This window comes from Temnothorax longispinosus, chromosome 9 (genome assembly GCF_030848805.1).
Source record: "Temnothorax longispinosus isolate EJ_2023e chromosome 9, Tlon_JGU_v1, whole genome shotgun sequence".
NCBI classification, from domain to species: domain Eukaryota; kingdom Metazoa; phylum Arthropoda; class Insecta; order Hymenoptera; family Formicidae; genus Temnothorax; species Temnothorax longispinosus.
In genome coordinates this window covers 11,658,052-11,679,418 of record NC_092366.1, presented here as the reverse complement: position 1 = coordinate 11,679,418, position 21,367 = coordinate 11,658,052, and the positions used below count along the sequence as shown (strand labels likewise).

At 37.8% G+C, this 21,367-nt stretch overlaps 2 protein-coding genes across 4 annotated transcripts in view; both read right to left on the bottom strand.

Moving 5' to 3' along the window:
• Nucleotides 1–6,468, bottom strand: part of Uvop (ultraviolet-sensitive opsin) — a 127,285-nt gene extending 120,817 nt beyond the window's left edge. For all 3 annotated transcript variants that reach the window (XM_071788733.1, XM_071788734.1, XM_071788735.1), the window contains exons 1-3: nucleotides 6,096–6,468; nucleotides 5,636–5,851; nucleotides 2,324–2,705 (exon numbers count right to left, since the gene is read on the bottom strand). In XM_071788733.1, coding sequence (XP_071644834.1) covers nucleotides 2,324–2,705; nucleotides 5,636–5,851; nucleotides 6,096–6,319 — 822 coding nt within the window. In that variant the 5' untranslated portion in view covers nucleotides 6,320–6,468. The remainder of the gene's footprint in view (nucleotides 1–2,323; nucleotides 2,706–5,635; nucleotides 5,852–6,095) is intronic.
• Nucleotides 6,469–6,798: 330 nt separating this feature from the next.
• The window catches only part of LOC139819413 (FAD synthase), a 233,604-nt gene continuing 219,035 nt past the window's right edge, over nucleotides 6,799–21,367 (bottom strand). The window contains exon 7 of the mRNA XM_071788730.1: nucleotides 6,799–7,385. Coding sequence (XP_071644831.1) covers nucleotides 6,942–7,385 — 444 coding nt within the window. The 3' untranslated portion in view covers nucleotides 6,799–6,941. The remainder of the gene's footprint in view (nucleotides 7,386–21,367) is intronic.

Sequence of the window (21,367 nt, the reverse complement as noted above, 5' to 3'; positions counted from 1 at the left end):
TATTAATATGTATTAATGTATTAAATCAATAGGATACCCATTTCTAAGTAATACGTTAATAACAAAGTTAAATTTTTATTGAAAGATTGAAAGAACATGAAAACAATATTAGCCCTCAGTTACCTCACCTGGGTCTAAGTGCCCCAAGACGTGTTTAAAAATCGCGCCCTTTTTGAACGCGCAGTGGTAGGGACTCCGGACCCGTGGGGGAAAAAAGTTTGAAGGTTCTAGCACTAGCCTGGCCACTTGCGAAAGTCGGTCCGGTCGAAGCAGCCGCGGCAGACAGTGAGAAGTGGGACGCTAGGGTCACTCAGACCCACGTGAGGTAATAGCGTGACAAAAACGATTTCTGTCAAAATTTAAGTAAATAAGTAAATCTTATTAAAAACAATGTATTTATGCAATATAATGATAGGAAAAATATTCTGTGTTGTATAAAAAGTAAAATATTGGATTTTATTGATTTACAGAATCAAATAATATCTAGTAGCTTAGCGTCAAGATATTAATTTTACGGCAGCTGCGACATTCTCAAGTAAACTAGTACAAAACTTTTTTAACCGAAAATGTTTTATTTTTTCATTATAAAGATTATTATTATTATTATTATTATTATACAGAAATGGAGACAATAAGGTCTCACACTCGGTCAACGGCCAATGTGGTACAATCCCATGTGTAACGAACATGTCGCAAAAATATGCAGCACTTGCGCGTCGCAATATAATTTTTTTTCATGTGTCTATTTTTAATAAATAAAGTATTTTTTCATGCATTTTTATTACATTTATTCAACATTTTTACCGATTTTATACAAAAAAACATGAATTTTTACCTCTCTATAGCCGCCATTTTGTATTAGCTATATGAAATTTTTTGAAAAATATTTTGTTATTCTTCTACATGTTTATATTTCATTCTCAAAGTCGCAAGTTCTACGATTTAAAAAAAATCCGTTTTTTAGAGACAATAATATTTGATCGATTTTCTTCAAAAATCATGCAACTTTGCAAAAAAAATATACTTTTTGGAACCAATCGTTATGACGCTAATTTCTTCTTAAAGTACAACTCTTGACCTTTCGAATCATATATAAGAAACCCCTTGTATCTTTTTTTAGTCAGTACTACGTCAATTTTAAAAAAAGCAATTTTTTTTGCTTTTTCAGAAAAACACGTCTTCCTTTTTTTTAAATAACATTTATATTTTTTAACTTGGAATAATCTACCTTGCACAGTCTTGTAGATCTTTAAAAGACACATTAATTAAAAAAAAAAAGACTTCAAATTGATACATTTGTCTTGAAGATACAAGCTGGAGAAAACGGCAAGGGTCTCTCAGACCCTGGTGAGGTAATATCGGGGTGTAAAAACGTAAGGTAACTGAGGGTTAGACTAGAGGAGTCCAAACATTCGGTTGTCTCAGAACATATTGCTAAATTCAAACATTCATTCGATTGGGATAATACATGCATTTTAGAAATTGAGCATAATTACCAAAAAAGATTGATCGCGGAAATGATTTATATTAAAAAGCAGCCAAATGGTATAAACAAGAACACCGAATTATTGGACGATGTCTATTTTGATATTTTGAATTTGTTATCTTAAATGTCTGTTACTGTGCGATGTGAATACTTTGTCAGTCAGCTGTAATTCTTCGCGGTGATCACACGCTTTCGTAAGATGATGGAAAGAATTCATCCTCGTTCTTGTTGTATTGACCGCTTATGTGAGTCCTCTTATTAGTCTATTTTCAGTAAAGAAATTTTACTTTGTCTCTTACGGAATTTTCAAAAAAATTTTCTATATAGATGCCACTAGGTTGGTTTGCGACAAAGAAGATTTTTCAATACAATTATTGAACTCTCACTTTTGGTTTCCATGGACACTCATGGGTCATGCAATGTAGAATACGGCCGATATTGTATGTAACTTTGACGAATATTCGACGATGTACTCTCCGACTTCACTTTGACTATCTGTCCATATTTCATAGGTGAGATCTACTCCGGTTCTTTTATTACTCCAATTCTTTTATTGTAAATTGATACGAGATATTTTTAATGTGTTATTCATCGTTATTTATGGTTTTGAAGAAAGCCAAGTAAGGCTCTAAACGTTAACATGATTGTATATTTTTATTAAAGTTATTAAATTTATTTTCAAAACATCCTTTATTTGCTCGAAATTTGGCCGTTTTTGATTATTTAGCTGTTTTGTTTAGTTAAGCGAGATCATATTGTTGTTTGTAGTATATACGTATGTAAATTTCTCTATGTATTTTATAATATATGTGTGAGGAAGAGAAGTGTGTAGAATACCTTGGCTATACGTATTTCCGCAGTTTGAGCGTTCGTACTGGCGTTGCTTCTCAAACTTTCGACATTCATCTTCTTCGCTTGTTCACGAAGAGCTTTCTCGTGATTAACAACATGGCTGACAATTTGACTATAATAATATACGATGAGAACCATTGGTATACAATAAGAAAAAGTGAATATCGTGGCCACAAAATATTGTATTTCTGGCGTATCTGTCAAATAATCGAAACTGCAGCTCGTCAAAAAGCCTTCAGGCACAAATCGACCCCAGACATGCATTAGTGGCATTAGGGCCCAAGGAATCGTATACGTCCAGATGAGCACGATAAAGAGCAACACTTGACCACGAGATAATTTCCCATCAAGTGGCCGAGCTATAGTACTAATTTTATAACATTATATATATTTAAACATGTGTTTATAAATTATTCCTGGTGAAAAAATTTCTCATATTTTCTCAGAAATTTTGTAAGAATTGAGACATGAAAAATTCTGAAAAATATATATAAATCTTCTCAGATACTATCAGAAATTTTCAAAATATTTCAGTATTTGTATGAAAATTTCTGATAAATTGCAGATTTTTTCATATTCATTTAAATTTTTACAAAGATGTGTTGGCAAGAATAATCTAAAATATGTATTTTATTATTATTTTGCAGAGATAGTAAAGTTACTTTTTAAAAGTAACTAGTTGCCGTTACTGGTTACTGATTCTCAAAAGTATCTCGTTACCGTTACCGTTACTTAAAAAGTAACGATTCGTTACTTTTTCCGTTACTTTTTTGATACTAAAATGAGATTACAGACTAAAACATTTACTTTTGTAATATTTTTTGTTAAAATATTTAAAAGCAATAAAATTATAAATCGCAAGACCACAAAAAATTTAAAGAGAAAGGTTTTATAATGCTTAAAAAGCAAAAAATTTTACTTTTTATTAAATTTATAAATACAGCCAAAGTTATACTTTTTGTACCTTTAATTTTATTAAAAATTTTAACGCAAAAAAGCACAGTGACGAGAGCGCGGCATCAAAGTCGGTATTCATAAAGTTCATTCTTATACTATTACGACTTTGTGATTAGTTTATGATATCTTAAAACTATTCTTGGGACGATTTTAAATATAACGGACTATGAATATCGGTCGAAGACTAAAGATTAAATATACGAAAATATAATGTCATAAATTGTAGATTCAAAATACAAAAAATAACAATAAAAGTAACTATTAAATATTCTTTACTATTAAATATTTGTTACTTAAATATTCGTTACTATTACTGAAAAAATGTAACTACGTTACCATTACAGTTACGAAAAGAAAAAAGTAACGTCGTTAACAGTCCATTACCAAAAAAAAGTACTTGTAACGGAGGGCGGCAGTGTGGTCTAGTGGTAGAGCGCCAGACTCGTAATCTGAGAAACCAGGTTTGAGTTCACTTGAGCACGTAAACATGGAATTTATTTTCCGAAAGCTGCGCCCTCCATGCAAGAAAGACTTTTGTCGGTGGATCAAACTGGGCTCCGTCTTTCGGGAAGAGACGTTAAGCCGTTGGTCCAAAGGGTTAAGTAAGAGGAGAAGGATAGTGATGGATGAGAATTGTAACCCTAAGGGGATCGATTAAAACTTCCAAGTACTTGTAACGGTAACGGCGTTACAAATAATGCGTTACTTTCCAACCCTGTTATTTTTTCCGATTTTTTCTGAAAAATGTTTCAATTCATATAAAAAATCTGAAAAGTTCGGAGCATTCTGAGAAGTCTGAAAATTTTTATAGAAATTCTAATTAATAGTATAAAAAATTCTGAGACATTTTTCCACCATCAGGGATAGCATTAATATTATATCATGAATCAATACATCATTAATAAAATTTAATACATTCTATGTATATGTCCCAGCTAAGACAACATCGAAATAACGCGAAAAATACGTGATTTTGATGACGACAACGTTATGTGACTTAACCCTCCGAGGTCACACCTCTATTTTAATAGTGACGACACTCAGTAGTCGGCACCCAGAATTCAGTCTCATAATTCCAATTAATGTGCACGTAAAAATTCATGAAACATCTTAAGGGTGTTGTTCAAAAATATGTATGGTGCAAAACCCGAAATGTACTCGATGAACAAAAATGTTATAATTTTTGGTCGCGATAAGGAATATACACCGAGGCCATACCTGGGTGGTCACCACCCATAATAATTTTCAAATTGTTTACCAAACATAATTGACATGGCTTAAAGCCTTTCTACTGTATGGATCTTCAAGAGAGCGACTCAAACTAAGAATCCTGGGTGAAGGGACGCTGATTAAATTATAAAGCTTATTTTAAAAATATTGGGCCTGAATTTTTGTCTGGGAGGCCGCCACCCAGTGTGGCCTCGAAGGATTAAATAGAACGTAATTTTGATGTGATTTTAAATACTAAAATAATACGTCGTTACCATTACATTAAAAAGACGTATTGTCAACGTCGAATATATATAGTGTTTTGTGTGTATTCTCAAATATTGACATCCGATAGATAGCTTCCGATGAGATCTGTTTCTCGTACGTAAAATATAATGAACAATAGTATAAGAACGGTACATAAATCACAATCAGTTGTATCGTGGAGTCCACTCTTACAGAAAGATGGCACACACTTTTAAATGCATTATTTTCAACATTGTGTGTACTAATATAAAATGTATTAAAACATAATATTGCGTTCTTATTTGTTTCACCCAATGTCAATAAAACATCCAAAAAATGTCTTTAAGACAACTAAAAGACGTTATTTTTACTTCACTTTTCAAAGTCATTATGATGTTGCAAAAATGACGTTAATAGACTGTGGCATAATTACATCACAAGTACGTCAAAATGACGTCTAATTCATGTTACTAATAACGTTTACAATCCAAAGTCATGTTATTTTGACGTCACCTTATTAGCTGGAATGTAATATACATATAATTGTATTCAATAATGTGATATAATTTTCATTTAATTAAGATTTAAACAAAAGATTGGAACAAAATTGTTGTAATAAAAAATTTGAGTGAAACCAGTACTCATTGCAAAAAATATAGTTTTGATATGACTCATTTTTAGCTTAAAATCAGTAATAGGTAAACTTTTAATAACTTTCGTAGCTTAAACATAGTCTAAATAATTTAAGATTTGATTTTTTAATTTACACTGTTTAAAAAATTTAAGATTTATTTTGAAATTTATATTTTTTAATTATATGGAAATTCTTAGTTGTATAATGAGTGTATTAATTAATTGTTTTACTTAATGAGGATTCTGCAATACCTGTATCTGTCATATGCAATGGCAGCGTTTGTCATACCAGCTCCAATTCCACTGAGCGATCCAATAAAGGCAAAAATCTGACATCCTAAATGACCCGTAGCAAATCCGGTATTAAAGGAATTATATATAAATATAGGTGTCTTGAGCATCATGAAAAAATCGCAAAATGCCAGATTCACCACAAACAAATTTGAAGGAGTTCTTAGTGATTTGGCTCTAAAAACAAAAAAAATTTTTGATATAAAATATAAACAACGTTCGACGTAATAACACATGCTAAGTTTGGACATTTTTAAATTCTAATGTACTGAAGAAAGAGTCACAACTAGATGATAACTGGGAAAATAAAGATTAATTCTTAAAAGATTTTGTTTATTGTTGAAATCTGCATCGTACAGCATTATTATCTAAATTAGACATTATTATTGTCAATATTCAACTGATGGTATGCGAAACTTACGAACAAAATATCCAGATAACCAGTCCATTTCCGAGTAGCGCTACAAAAGTGAAGAGTATGTATACAATGGCCAGCAAATAGTGAAGGGAGGGATTAGGTTCGGGATAGATCAGCCAATGTTCCGGTATATAGACCAATTCTTCCTCAGGGATATTCCATCCCAGCAATCGTGGTGATCCTGCTGATAGAATTCTTGCCTCCCAATGAATACTTCCGTTGAACATGTCGATTTGATAGTGTCTAGCTTTACTTCACTTCTCTGTATTGTTGAATCTTTATATGCGTTGCGGTAATCATAGAACTTCAATCCCACAAATTCATGAAACCTTAATCCATCCAAATCTAAACTTAAATGGCTTCCGACAAAGATCAACTGAAGATAATCCTCAATTTGCTGATGGTCACCGTATGTATGCTGCTGTGTTACGTCAGTTAAATCGAATTATGTATTATAATAGCAGAATCCCTATTGATAAAGCGTTGATTGTGATTGAACAGTTTTTGAGAATTCTTGAATTAAAAGAATATTCAATAGTTTTCATTAAAAATAATTTTTTTTTTTTTTTTTTTTTTTTTTAGAAATTGTATAGAAATACTTATGTTATAATGTGTGTCCATAATAAATTAAAATAGGAAAAATTTCATAATAATTTGTAAAAATGTGTTATCTGTGTGTAGATACTACAAATAATTAATATAATCCTAAAAGTAAAATTTTTTATTTATCTCGAAAAATAATTAATATATACATACACAATACTAAATATACATTAATAACACTAGTTAATAGTTAATATATAACAATATCTATTAGTTCGCTAATCATGGAATCGTATCATAAAAAAATCATATATTATTTTTATCATGTTCTCTGCCTTCTCTCTCAGCAGATTTATCGGTCAAAGTATACGCTGGTAAATAAGATGAAGGGTTATTAATATCCATTAATAATGGATTTTGCACCGTAGTATTTCTATTGCCGATACTCGTGTATCCTTGATCATAAAGTGAGCAATAAGGAATATTGTGCTTTAATAAGAATGCCCACACTTGATTATACGACCAATGCAAGATAGGATTTATACGCATCAACTGTGGCCAGCTCGGATCGGTGGGTGTAAATGCTTGTAAATTTTCGGAACCTGGATCACCTTTCCTTGTACCCATAAGAGCTGCTTTCAAATCATGTTTTTCTTCCAGTAATGTAGATAATGCGGACTGAATCGGTCGTTGCATGCGTATTATCTCCAAACCATAATATTGAGCAGCTGATTCCACGAACGCTTCTACCTATATATATATATATATATATATTAGAATATTAATAAATGCATATAAATTCTATTTGTGAGAAAAAGATAAATTTAGGATAAATAGTGCCTATCAATAGTAAATTGAAAAAATACTTAATAAACGTAGATCGAAGAATCAATCTATCAGATTTAGATTGCTATTCCCGGGAAAAAAAAGATTATATATAATTATATATAATTATATATAAATATATATGATATATTATATGTGATTATATAAGAATTAAATTTCATACTTTATATAAAATTATATATAAGTCCATCTATCATTATATATGGACATATATGTATGTATAATTCCAAATAGGGGAGATCGGAGCGAAGTCGTCGCCGGGGTACAGTCGTCATTGCAATTATCTCGAAATCTGTATGTTGTGTGAACTCGCCATTAATAAGCCCCTTGCACAATAGGCGATAGCGATAGCGACAGCGACAAAGTTGCCGACGAAGCTGTAGCTTTCAGCAGCGAAGCAAAGCTACAGCTTCGTCGGCAACTTTGTCGCTGTCGCTATCGCTATCGCCTATTGTGCAAGGGGCTATACTGTAAACGCGGCTTATGGTGCCCATGCACGTGACCAACGGAGTTTAGTGAGGTTATGTGCCATGTTGTGATTCTTATCGAGGCAAACGTGTTTTCGAAAGTAAAATTTTGTGCGTAGAAAATTTGTAATATCTTAAATATTATTGTCTCCGAATCTCAAAGTAAGTGATTCTAAAGAGTAATGCATGCTGAACACGAATCCAGTGAAGTTTTTTTATTTTCATTGATTTCTAATATTTTATGAACGACCAAACTTGAAACTTGTGTTCGGGGCGAAGTCGTCACCAAGCTATATCATGGAGGCTTCCGGTAAAAATCAAAGTCAAAGAAGCAGCAGTGGTCGGATTTCGGCAAGGACTTGGATAATATGTGCTGCGTGTGCTCAGAGATGACAGATAGAGCTGACGAGAAACGTGCGAACGTAGGGCATATAGTGTGTGCGCTTTTCTTGTAATTATTTTCCGCCATAGTGTTTTTAATTAATGTTTCTATTTTTCTATTAAAAAGTAATTAATAAAATGTATCCTATCATTTTTCATGATCGGAATTATGAATTTTCATTTAAAATTCAGTCCGAGAATGGAGTGACAACTCCGCCCGGGAATTTTGACATTTCAATTTTTGCACCTTTGTCGTTTTCATTCTATACCAGTTGAACAAAGCGACGTAAACCAAAAATGTCCGTATAAATTTTGTAGCCAAGGGTTCACTCTTTACAACGGTATACCACATTTTACTAAAATTATTTCTTTTGTTGTTAAAAATCAGCACCAAAAAAATAGTGACAACTTTGGTCTCGGTCTCCCCTATAACTAGATATGAACAATAGATCATATATCCACTCATGTATGGATACATATAAAGATTCATATGGAAGTATATATAACTCTATATGATTATATTATAATTTCATATATAGCGTTATATATAAAAAGCAAAACCGTACTTATATATGATATATATAATATATATAATTATATATGACTATATATAATTATACATGGGCGATTAAAATATATTTAAATATATATAATTTTTCATATACAATTTGACATGATTATATATGACTTCTTATAATTTATATATAAATTATATATAAATGCGTTTATCCACGTAGATTATATATAACACAACACACATGTGCATTATATTTATTACACTTTTAAATTCGGATTATCCGATAGATGGCATCCGATAGAATTTGTTTCTCGTATTTAAAATTTGACGAACAGTGGTATAAGAACGCGGTATCAAGAGACACGGCAGCGTCTCACGCCAAACAGCGCCAAGTTATAATATGGGATAAATCACTTCACTTTTGATTTTATAGCTTTTGAAAAATATACACTTAATTTATCAATACTTTATTCTTATTGAAGTTAACAGTTCTTTTTCAATATATATTGACCCCTTGTGGGGTTGTCAGTCCCCCATTGGGCGCCTCCCCAGGTGGCGGATCGGGGAATGCTCGCTGGCTTGCCAGAGGGTACCGGGGAAATAAAATTCCCGGGGTGGACCAAAACTGACACAAATCATGGACAATGGACAAAACAAATATGGAAAATACCCCAGGTGGTAGGCCAGGCAATGACCTGGAAAATCCACTCTCCATGGAGACAGGCCTCAAGGATTCTGGGGGAGGCCAACCATTGTTTGGATTAACTACAATTACGCCAGAAGCGACGGATGTGCCTCAAGGGGTGGAGACGTCGTTTTTGCCTCAAGAAATAGCGACTCTAACGCAACAAAAGCAGACTTTGACTAGAGAAAATCAAGATCTCATTCAACATAGCCAGCTGAAAACGACTAACGAATTAATACTGTACAACCAACTAAAAGCAGTGGAACAAAGGATTGCTCACCTGGAGGTCACGGTTTCACAGCTGCAAAGTCATCTTAAAAAGGATGGATACAATCCATCATATTCTACTGATGAAGCAGAATTTGATGATGATGCGCGAGAGAAAAAGGACGTCAACAAGGAAACGGAGTACATACTAGTAAAATCCAAGAAAGCATCAAAGAAAAGGAAAGCCTCCAATTCTCCAGAAACATCCCCTTTAATTAGACCGGGGGCATTAAAACAAGGTGAACAACAGCGCCTAAACAAAGGAATGAGGGAACAAGCACCGCCACCAATCTATGCTGTTGGGATCAAATATCATGATCTTGAAAAAATAATTGGACCTGCTAATTCAAAGGTTAAAATCACTAGCCAACCGCATCCTGAACAGTTCAAAATCAACTTTATCGATCATGCGGAATATAGGAGACTCTCGAACTTGTTTAATGAGAACAAAATAGAATAGTACACGTTCTCAGACAAGCAAAATAGACCAATACGAGTCATGGCAAGGGGTCTTCATGCTGAGACTGATCCGGAATCTATTAAAAACGACTTAATGAGAATGAACTACAAGATTGCCAATGTAGTAAACATACTCGGATATCGATATTCTACAGATGAAAACGGGAGACATAGAACTAGTGACGTGAAAATGCCCCTAAGACTTTTCAAACTTGCCTTTGATAAGAACGAGGATGTTAGTAAAATCTATGCGTTAAATGTACTATGTAATCAAAAAGTGAGCATAGAGCCTGTGCGAAGAAATCATCAGAAAATAGTGCAATGTAAAAAATTTCAAGGATACACCCATGTTAAAAATAATTGCCACAAAGCTGCACGCTGCGTTAAATGCGCTGGTCACCACTACACAAAAGATTGTATTAAGGACCGCTCCACTACGCCAAAATGTGCCAATTGTGGGCAAGGACATACAACAAACTACAGAGGCTATATGGTTGCCGTAGAATTACAAAGATTACGAGATAAAAATAGAAAAGGTAAACAGGGAGTGCTAAACTCACAAAAAAAGTCAATTAAGGAACTTCAAGCAGCACAACAATCCCGCCAAGCAGAAAAATTTAAATCGAAAGCAGACGTTACAACTGCAAAGGTATGCTATGCAAACAAAACTGCAAAAGAAACAGTTAATGAGGAAAAGTCTCAACCGGAACAGTCAGCATGCCATGATATGGCAAACTTTATGGCTAGGCTTGACCAATTCATGGCCTCGCAAGATAAGCTCAATGATATGTTTATGACTATGTATCAACAAACTGTGAGCAGTAGGACTGCTCCAAAAAAGAAATAAAATAGCAGGTTCCATTCGAATTGCTGCATGGAACGCTAACGGCCTCAAACAGCGTAACCTAGAATTAGCGCTGTTCCTGGACAGTCAAAAAATTGACATTTGTCTTGTAGCTGAAACTCACTTTACCAAGGAGACGGTAGTGCGATTCAAAGGATATAAAGTCTATCACACGCCACATCCATCCAACAAATGCAGAGGAGGCTCAGCAGTGATAATTAAGGAAAATATTAAACATCATGAGGAGTTGAAATTATCCTCCGAAATGATCCAAGCAACAACCGTAAGGATTTATATCAGGAAACTTCAGTGCAATATAACCGCAGTGTATAGCCCTCCAAGACATAATATTATGGCGGAGGATTATATTGAATTTCTGCAATCTTTAGGCAGTCGGTTTGTGGCTGGCGGTGATTACAATAGCAAGCACACAAGCTGGGGTTCGAGAATAATAACTACCAAGGGAAGAAGACTTTATGAAGCGGTTCAGACATTATCATGTCACGTCCTATCAGAAGGAACTCCTACATATTGGCCTTCTGATCCGAACAAATTCCCGGATGTTATTGACATGTTCATATGCAAAGGGATATCAACTAGCTTTACAAAAGTAGAGAGGTCATTTGATCTCAGTAGCGACCACACGCCTATCGTTCTTACTCTGAGTGAAACTGTGATAACTAAACGACCAGTATTGGCGCTCACCAATGGGATGACTGACTGGGAAGGTTTTAGCGCATATTTAGAAAACTCAGTTGTTCTCAACGTCCCGCTCACAACTAAAGAACAACTTAAAAATGATATAAAGTTGTTTACAGAACAAATACAGCAGGCTGCTAAAAACTGCACGCCAGAATTGAAACAGCGAGTACCAGGAAAAAATTACCCCCTGGAAATAAAACAGTTGATATTGGATAAACGAAGGGCACAAAGAATATGGCAACAGACAAAACATCCTGCCGACAAAACCATCTTCAATAATCTTAGTCAGCAGCTGAAAAGATTACTGAATGACATCAAGAACGAAGAAATTGCAAGTTACCTTGAAAATCTTACTGATGATAAAAATACCAATTATTCGCTATGGAAAGCAACCAAACGCATTAAACGCCCCATTATCAACGCTCCACCGATCAAGAAAACAATAACATCTGGGCGAGAAGCAATCAGGAGAAAGGTGACGTACACACGGATCATCTTGACAAAGTGTTTCAATCACATCCGAGACAGACAGCGAAAGAAAACCTTACCCCTGAAGACAGCGGAGATGAAACGCTCATTACTCCAGCCTCACCTAAAGAAGTTTGGGAAACTATTAAGCACTTAAATCCGAAGAAAGCTCCTGGTTACGATATGATCACAGTGCAAATGTTGAAAGAATTACCATTCAGCAAAATAATGAAACTGACACACATATTCAACGCCTCGTTCAGACTGCGGTTTGTCCCTAAGTAATGGAAAATTGCTGAAGTTATCACAATTCTAAAACCAGGTAAACCGCCTGAGGAAGCGGCGTCTTACAGGCCAATCTCCCTGCTGCCGGTTATCTCCAAAGTTTATGAGAAACTTCTATCGAAGAGGCTTAAGCTCATAATCAAAGAAAAACGACTTATTCCTGATCATCAGTTCGGGTTCCGTGACAAACATTCCACGATTGACCAAGTGCACCGAATAATTAGGGATATCAAAAAAGCTTTCGAAAAGAAAAAAGTTTGTTCAGCCATCTTTTTGGATGTTGCGCAGGCCTTTGACAAAATGTGGCATAAAGGACTTAAGTTCAAGCTTCGCAAGTTTCTACCAAAAGCACTCAGTTTGCTGTTGGAATCGTATATTTCAGACCGATGTTTTCGTGTCCGTTACGAAGACGCATTCTCCAGCTTCAGGAAAATTGCAGCTGGTGTTCCGCAAGGCAGTGTACTGGGACCGATCCTGTATCTACTCTACACTGCCGATATTCCTAAATGTCAAAATACAAGGATAGCCACTAGGATAGCACTTACGCTGACGACACTTCAATTTTGGCGACTGGAACTGATACGCGATATGCTACTAATAAGCTCCAACGCGCTGTCAATAAGATTACGGATTGGGCTAAACGGTGGCGTATCAAGTTCAATGAAAGCAAATCACAGCATATCAATTTCACCAACAGACAGGAGTCCCCACTTCCAATTACTCTTAATCAACAGCGCGTACCTTATGCTAATACAGCGAAATATCTTGGCATGACACTCGATGCTAAGCTTCGTTGGAAAGAGCATATCCTGATCAATATTAAACAACTAAAGTCTATTAAAAAGAAGTTATATTGGATGATAGGGTGGCAATCCAAACTGTCTATCCATAACAAACTCATGTTATTCAAACAAATCATGAAACCGGTTTGGACCTATGGCATACAGTTTGGGGCTGTAGCAAAGCGTCAAATATCAATAAAATACAGATCTTTCTAAACAAAGTACTGCGAGACATTGTCAATGCCCGCTGGTACATGAGAAACGCAGATATTAGAAAAGATCTCAACATTACTACTGTTGAAGAAGAAATTACCAAGGCAGCTAGGAGACATGAACTACGCCTGGCAAATCACCGAAACATCGAAGCTGTACGACTACTAAACATCAGAGGACAGCTGAGACGACTTAAGAAGACTAAGCCTACTGACTTATTTCAGCGAAGAACCAATGAGTGTAGTCCGGCCACGTTATATTAAGTGGAACTGTGTCAGGTGTTTGCATGTTATCGTGAGATGGCGAGCATACTGAATCTCTCAAACTCTCAAAGAAAAGTCATAAAACGGTCAAGAATGACTGGTTTGATTTTAGTATGTCTACCCAGACAACTTAAACAAAAATATATATATATATATATATATTGACTATGTACGGTCATATATGATTATATATATTTACATATATGTAATCTCATTATACGTATATGTTTATATATGATTATATATAATTATATATGATTAATGATCATATAGAGACAAAATTCATATATAATTGCATTATATATGAATTATAATCATATATATTTATATATAATTATATATAATCTTTTTTTCACGGGTTGATAAAGCTAGAGACTCTCAAGTAAGAGTCTGGCCACTGATCGACTGTGTGACGATTGGTGTTGCCAAATCATGGCAGAACCAATCCAAAAAAGTGTGCAAATTAGAAACTTGCATATTGCTTCCCTATCATTACAGATCGCTACCATTGCTCCTATTTTATTTAGCTCACAAAGCTCCTCTTATGAGGAAACTTGTATTTTATTTGATGCATAATTATTATTAATATTTATTATGTATTTATTTGGCTTCCTCATAGAGAATGCTTTATAAGCGAAATAAAACAGGAGTAATGGTAGCGATATGTAATGATGAGGAAGCAATGTGCAAGTTTCTAATCTGCACATTTTTTAATTTTAAATTTAACCTTTTTATAAATTGAAGGTTCAGCTTATTGTTAGTAGCACAAGTGGGGTTTTACAATCAACGCAATGTTAAATCTATGTTGACTATGGGAGTTCAGACTACATGGTCCATGTATAGACTTCGCATATGGATCTTCGATTGCGTATAAAGCTGGATCTAATCAACCAAATCTTAAAGAATTATATATGAAATAAAGGTAGCACAGGTAGAGGGAGAAGTGAGACGCAGTTAGGCAGAGATGAACGAAGAGAAAGAAAGCGGAACGGAGATAAAGAAAGCGATAGATAAAGTAAAAGAAAAGGATAGAGGTAGAAGAGGGAGTACGGGGAGCACGGGAACTTTAGAAAAGTTTTGGAAAAGAAAGAGGGATAATTTAGATAAGAGTGGGGGGGAAGAGAAGAAGGTAGCTTTTAAGAGAAGCAACATGACGGCAAGGTCGCCTAAATCGGAAACGGAGATAGGTGAGAAAGAGCTGAGGGAGATAATTAGCGAATTGAAAGAGGGTTTTTAGGAGCATGAGAGAAGAGTTAAGGGAGGGTTTCAAGGAGCAAGGAAGGGAAGTAGAGAAAATAAGGAACGAGTTAAGAGCGCGAGAGGAGAAGTGGAGCACAGAGAGAGAGGAATTTAAGAAGAGAATATATAGATAATTTGAAACGAAAACTGGAAGGGATGAGAATGGAGTCTAAGGAGGGAGGTCACGAAGGAGGAAAAGATGCAGAAGGAAGCGGAGGACTGAAAGGGGGAGGGGAGAGAGGAGCCTGATTGGAAGGAGAGGGTGGAAATGCTGGAAAGGAGGTATGAAATTAAGGAGAGGGGAGAAAGGAAGAGAAACGTTGTGATAAAAGGAGTAAAAGAGAATGCGGGAGGAATAAAGGGGGGAATAGAGGAGGTGATGAAAAAGATAGGAGTGGAGGTTAAAATAGAGGAAATCAGAAAAATAGATGCGAGAAGGAGAGAGAAGGGAGGTATGGCAGTGGTAAGAGTAGGAAGTGAGGAAGAGAAGGCAAGAATAATGAGAAATAAGTGGAAATTGAAAGATGAAAATACTTGGATTGAGGAAGATCTAACATGGGAAGAAAGGAGGATAAGAAGAAGATTAATTCAAATTGCATGGAAGGCAAGGGGAGAGGGTAAAAGAGTGCGGATAGGGCAGGGGAAGGTATGGATAAATAGGTGGGTATGACATGAGGTAAGAGACATGCTCAGCGATAGTAGAGGGAGGTGTTGGGAAGTAGAGAAAGGGAAAAAGGAAGAAGACAAGAGAGATGAAGGGCAAAATCAGGGGGAGTAAAAGAGGGAGAGGGATCGGACAGGACAGATATAAAAAGAGTAGAAAAAGAGAAGGAGAAGAGGGAGGAACTAGAAGAGAGAATGAGAGAGGTGGAGGGGAAGGAGGAAGAGTGGGGGAGAGAGAGGAGGAAAGGAGAAGGAGGAATGAAAGGAGTAGGAATGGAGACGAGGGAATATAAGGTGAAAAGGTTAGAAGGGGGATGTAGAGAATGGTAATACGGAGGTTAGAAAAGAAGAAGAGAGGAGAAGTAAGTCAGTTTAGAGGATGGTATTCTGGAACGTAGCTGGTTTGGAAAATAAAGATAAGGAATTCTGGAAAGGGCTGAAGAAAAAAGATGTGTTAGTCATGGTTGAGACTTGGGTAGGAGAAAAGGGCTGGGAAAGAATAAGGGGAAGGATCCCAAAAGGGTACGAATGGGGAGTGCAAATGGCGAAGAAGAAGAATAAAAAAGGGAGAGCAATAGCAGAGATGATAATGGGAATAAGAAAAGGGATAAAAGAGAAGAGAACGGAAATAGAAATAAATAGGGAGGGTTTGATAGCGGGAAAGGTTAGGATAGGTGACGAGAACTGGAGTATTATAGGGGTATATGCAAAGAAAGAGGAGATGGAGATCTTACAGAAGTTGGGACATATAATGGAAAAGAAAGAAGAAGGAAGGTTTACGATAATTGGGGGAGATTTTAATGCGAGGACTGGACAAGAAGGTGGGAGGATAGAGGAAGAGGAGGCGGAGGACGGTTGGAAGGGGGAAGAAATTCAAAGGATAAGAAGATAGACAGAGAGGGGAGGTTGCTGGTAAAATAGCTTAGAAGAGAGAGGATGGGAGATTTTCAATGGAAATGTGAGAGGAGACGAGGAGGGGGAGTTTGCTTTCACGGGGGGAAGAGGAGATACGGTGATTGACTATGTAATAGGGGAAGGAGAAGTAAGACAGAAGATAGAGAGCATGATAGTGGGGGATAGAGTGGACTCGGATCATCACTCCTTGGAAATAGTATTAAGAAGGGGAAACGAGGAGGAAGGCAAAAAAAGAGAGTGAAAGAAAAGAAGCAGGGGGGTGGAACGAGAAAAGAGCAAAGAGGTTTATTGAAAAAATAAGAGAGGTGGAAGAAAAAGTGGAAGAGTTGAATAAGGAATGGGAAGAAATGGAAGCAAGAATAACAAAGGCAATAAAAGGGGTAGAGGAGGAGATGGAGGGAAAGAAGAAGGAAAAGGTGGAATGGTGGGATAAGGAGTGTCGAGAAGTGAAGAAAGAGGCAAGAAAAAAATTAAGGGATTGGAAGAAAGAAAGAAGAGAGGGCAGCGCTTACAAAGAAAAGAGGAAGGAGTTTAGGGAGCTGTGTAAGAGGAAGAAGGAAGAAGAGTACCAGAGATGGGAGAGAAAAGTGGAGGGAGCAAGGAGGGAGGCGGAGGTATGGGAGATAGTAAATAAGGAGAGAAAAAAGGAGGGGAAATGAGGAAGGAATAGAACAGGAAGAATGGAAAGAACACTTTATGAAGTTGTTGGGAGGAGTAGAGGGAAGGGTGAGGATGGGGAAGGAAGGTGGAAGGGAGGAAAAGGTAGGAGAGGAGGAAGAGGAGATAAGCCTAGAAGAAATGGGAAGAGTTATAAGGAAGTTAAAGGATGGGAAGGCAATGGGAAGGGATGGGATTCCAGGCGAGGTTTGGAAACAAGGGGGGAAGGAGTAGGAGAATTGGGCATGGAAATATATCAACAGGATATGGAAGGGGGGAGGATGGCCGAAAAATTGGAACGAGGGAATAATCGCGCCAATCGTAAAGAAAGGGGAAGGAAAAAGGGTGGAGTATAGAGGGGTGACAATAATGCCGTCTTTATATAAGGTGTACACGGTCATTCTGGCGGAGAGGTTAAGAGAGGAGTTAGAGGGAAAGAGAATAGTACCACAGAATCAGACAAGTTTTAGAAGGGGGATGGGAACTATAGACAACATCTATGTGCTGAACTACTTGGTGAACAGAAGGTTAGAGAAAAAGGGAAGAAAATTGATAGCATGTTTTGTGGACCTGAAGGCGGCGTTTGACTCGGTGGATAGAGGAGTGCTAATAAAAGCTATGAGAGAAAGGGGAATAAGAGAAGGACTAGTGAGAAGGACGGAGGAGATTCTAAGGGAGACGAAAAGTAGGGTAAGGGGGGAAACAAAATAGGAGAAGTGTTCTGGACGGGAAGGGGGGTAAGGCAGGGGTGCCCTTTGAGCCCGTTACTGTTCAACGTATTACTAACGGATTTGGAAAAGAAAATGGGTAAAGTTAAATGGGGAGGGATAATGCTAGGAGGTAAGAGGATGTATACTTTGGCTTATGCGGATAATGTAGTGCTAATTGCGGAGGACGAGGACTAAATGAGAAGCATGCTAGAAAGACTAGAAGGGTACCTGGGAAGGAAGAAATTGGAACTGAACGTGAGGAAAACAAAAATAATGAGGTTTAGGAAAGGTGGAGAAAGGGATAGTAAGAGAAGGTGGAGATGGGAAGGAAAAGAGTTAGAAGAGGTGAGGGAATTTTGGTATTTAGAGTACGTGTTTCAAAGGAACGGAGGACAGGAAGCGCAAATAAGGGAAAGGATCAAGAAGGAAGCCGCAGTGATGGGGAAGGTCTGGGGGATAGGGAAGAGGAGATTTGGGAAAGACTGGGGAAAAAGACTGTGGCTTTTTGATAGACTGGTGTGGACGGTGTTAAGATATGGAGCGGAAATACGGGGATGTAGAGAAAGGGAGGGAATGGAAAGGATGGAAGAAAAGTATATCAGATGGATCTTGGGAGTAGACGGGAGAACACCGTGGTATCTTGTTAGGGAAGAGTTGCAAAGGAGGAGGTTAAGAGGGAGAGCAAGAATGAGGGCATGGAGATTTGAGAAAAAGTTAGAGGGTAGAGGAACTGAACTGGCGAGACTATGTTGGGAAGAGCTGAAGGAAAGGAAGAAGGAAGGGAAAGCAGGCTCAAGCTGGGAAAGAGAGAGAGGAAAGTTCTTCGAAGACAGACCCAAGTAGCAAAGTGACGTCAGAAGACGACAAAATGACGTCTATTTTTAGTCATTTTTGGTCCATGACGTCAGAGGCTAATAATGGACGTTTATAAGACGTCATTTCTTAGACCATCTAAAGACGTCATTTTGAAGACGTCTTAAAGTCGTCCAAATAACGTCTTTTTGCAACATAACTATTTTTATTTTTTAATGTTATATATAATAAAATAATAAAATAAAAATCAGAAAATTAACTACAATATATTTATTTCGCAATTTTATGATTAAAGCGGTGAATTTATGATATAATTAAGTGATTATAGTGTAAGTGGTTACATATATGCAATGAGTAAACTATTTTCTTGACCGACATATTATTTAAATTGTATGTAATAATCATTTCGATTTCGTTTTGTTTAGCGCCGATTGCGCCCGCATTCCTATCTGCGCACAACCCAGCGTTTCGACACTACTTTTCACGCTTGCGCTAATCTTGTTCATTGTCACGCGATCGGCGGTCGTCTCACTGTTGCCGCGATCGAGAAGATCGGCTCGTGCCGGCAATGATTTATTAACTGTGCTCACGGTAATACTCTCGTTCATTATAGTTTACGCGGATGTCTCTTGTTTCATAACTTCATTTCTTTTGTGTCGCCTCGTGTTTCAGTAACTCGTGCCGTGCGGTAATACCGTGATAAAAGTTCGTCCGGTTACACGAGTTAACGTTGTCGTGATTGTATTATAAGAGCACGTGGCGGTTATCGTCAGTGTGCATAGCTCGATTGTTAATTGCAGTCCCGCGTTTATGGTGTTCTCTGTGGCATTTCTCTGTGTGTGCACATCGAGTTTTCTCGACACAATGAGACGTGTTCGTGCAAGTGCGCTTTGTACAGTGCGTTAAGGACATTCAAGGACAGAACTGCATTACAACGTAGAAGATATTGTTCTATCTAGTTTTTTGGCACCCTCATTTCAGCTTTTCGTGAATTCGATCTGCTCAGATACCTGACATTACCAAGATTTAACAACCTTACACATGCATTACAGTTATTTTTACCCGGCAGTAATATAATTTGTAACGATGCACCCCCAAAAGTGCATCGTCCCGACACGAACACCTGGCCGAGACCGCCCGGCCGACCATCCGCAAGGCGAAGACAGGGCACGGTGTGCCTACTTTATTTTAATCGCTAGCATGTATTGGCAGGAAGTCCGCGAACGGACTTAACGCAGCAACCGCCTCACCGCGCCGAGCGGTGTCGAAGGCGGCCGAAGACCGCTGAGCGCGATCGCGGCGTCGGGGCGCCGTAATCCCCGATCGTTCCGCCGCACCAATTCGGCGTTCGCGATCACCGTCGCTGCCCCCACCACGACGCGACGCCGCCGCGACGCCGCCGCGACGCGTATATAAGCCCGGCGTCGCTGGCACAATTCGCGATTCCTGATCATCCGTCTCACCGACCACACTGATCCTGAGTTTCCACAGTAAGCCAGTCCGACAGAAGGTAGAGCGCCTCCGGCATTCTCTGTCTTCGCCGAGCGTGTCTCGGCAAACGACCAGCTTCCGCGATCATTTGCTTATCCAAAGCCCGTCCGCAAAGAAGGTAGAGCGCCTCCGGCATTCTCTGTCTTCGTCGAGCGTGTCTCGACAAACGACCGGCTTCCTCCCCGAGGATATCCGAATGGGGGCAGAGCGCTTCGCTGCCTCCACCGCGCGCTTCTCGATCGGAGACCACTCCACCCCTCGACGCTTGCAGTCGGCCACCACCGAACGCTTCCCGGTGGCTGTACTCGCGCCGTTTCTCCTCGCGCTAGCCGCTCGTAGCCACTGCCGAGTGTTTCTCGGTGGTCGATCTCGCGCTAAGCTCGATTCCGCCGCCAACCGCGCCGAATTACCGCGGTCTTGCCCGCGCTTCGCGTATCCGCGCCGCGCGCCATTTCCCCGCGCTCCGAACCGCACCGCCCGGGAAAATCGACTCCGCCCGTACTGATACTCATTGTAACGCGATTCGGCCCGCGAGGCCGCCAAAAGTCCTGGCTCCGCCCCGTATGTACCGCGAGTTACCGCGCGCCGCCCGCGACACATCACTCATTGTATCTATCATAATCGTTCTTTGCTATTAAATACACGTTGTTATTTTGTTAAACCGGACGAATACGCTTCATTTTGTCGGCACCCACCTTGCCTCTGTCCCTCCGCGCCTCCGTCGAACCTAGACCCGCCGCGAGCTAGATCCGCGCTTCGACGACAGGTTGTTTTAAATTTATAAGTAAGTAATTTAAATAATTTTTTATTGTAAAGTTTATATGTATATTATTGAAACTAATTTTGTGTGTGAAACTATTTTTCTCGTGTCTTAATTTTTAACAGATTATACACATTATTACATGTCATAATTATGTTCCATGCTTAGCATTAGGATGGGACAGTAAACTGAACATTCCAAGTAAGTTGATTAATAAAAATAAAAATAGATAGATATGTAAAAACAAAAATAGATATATCAGTTTATTTGTCGATAAAAAATTATCAATATTATCAATAAATTGA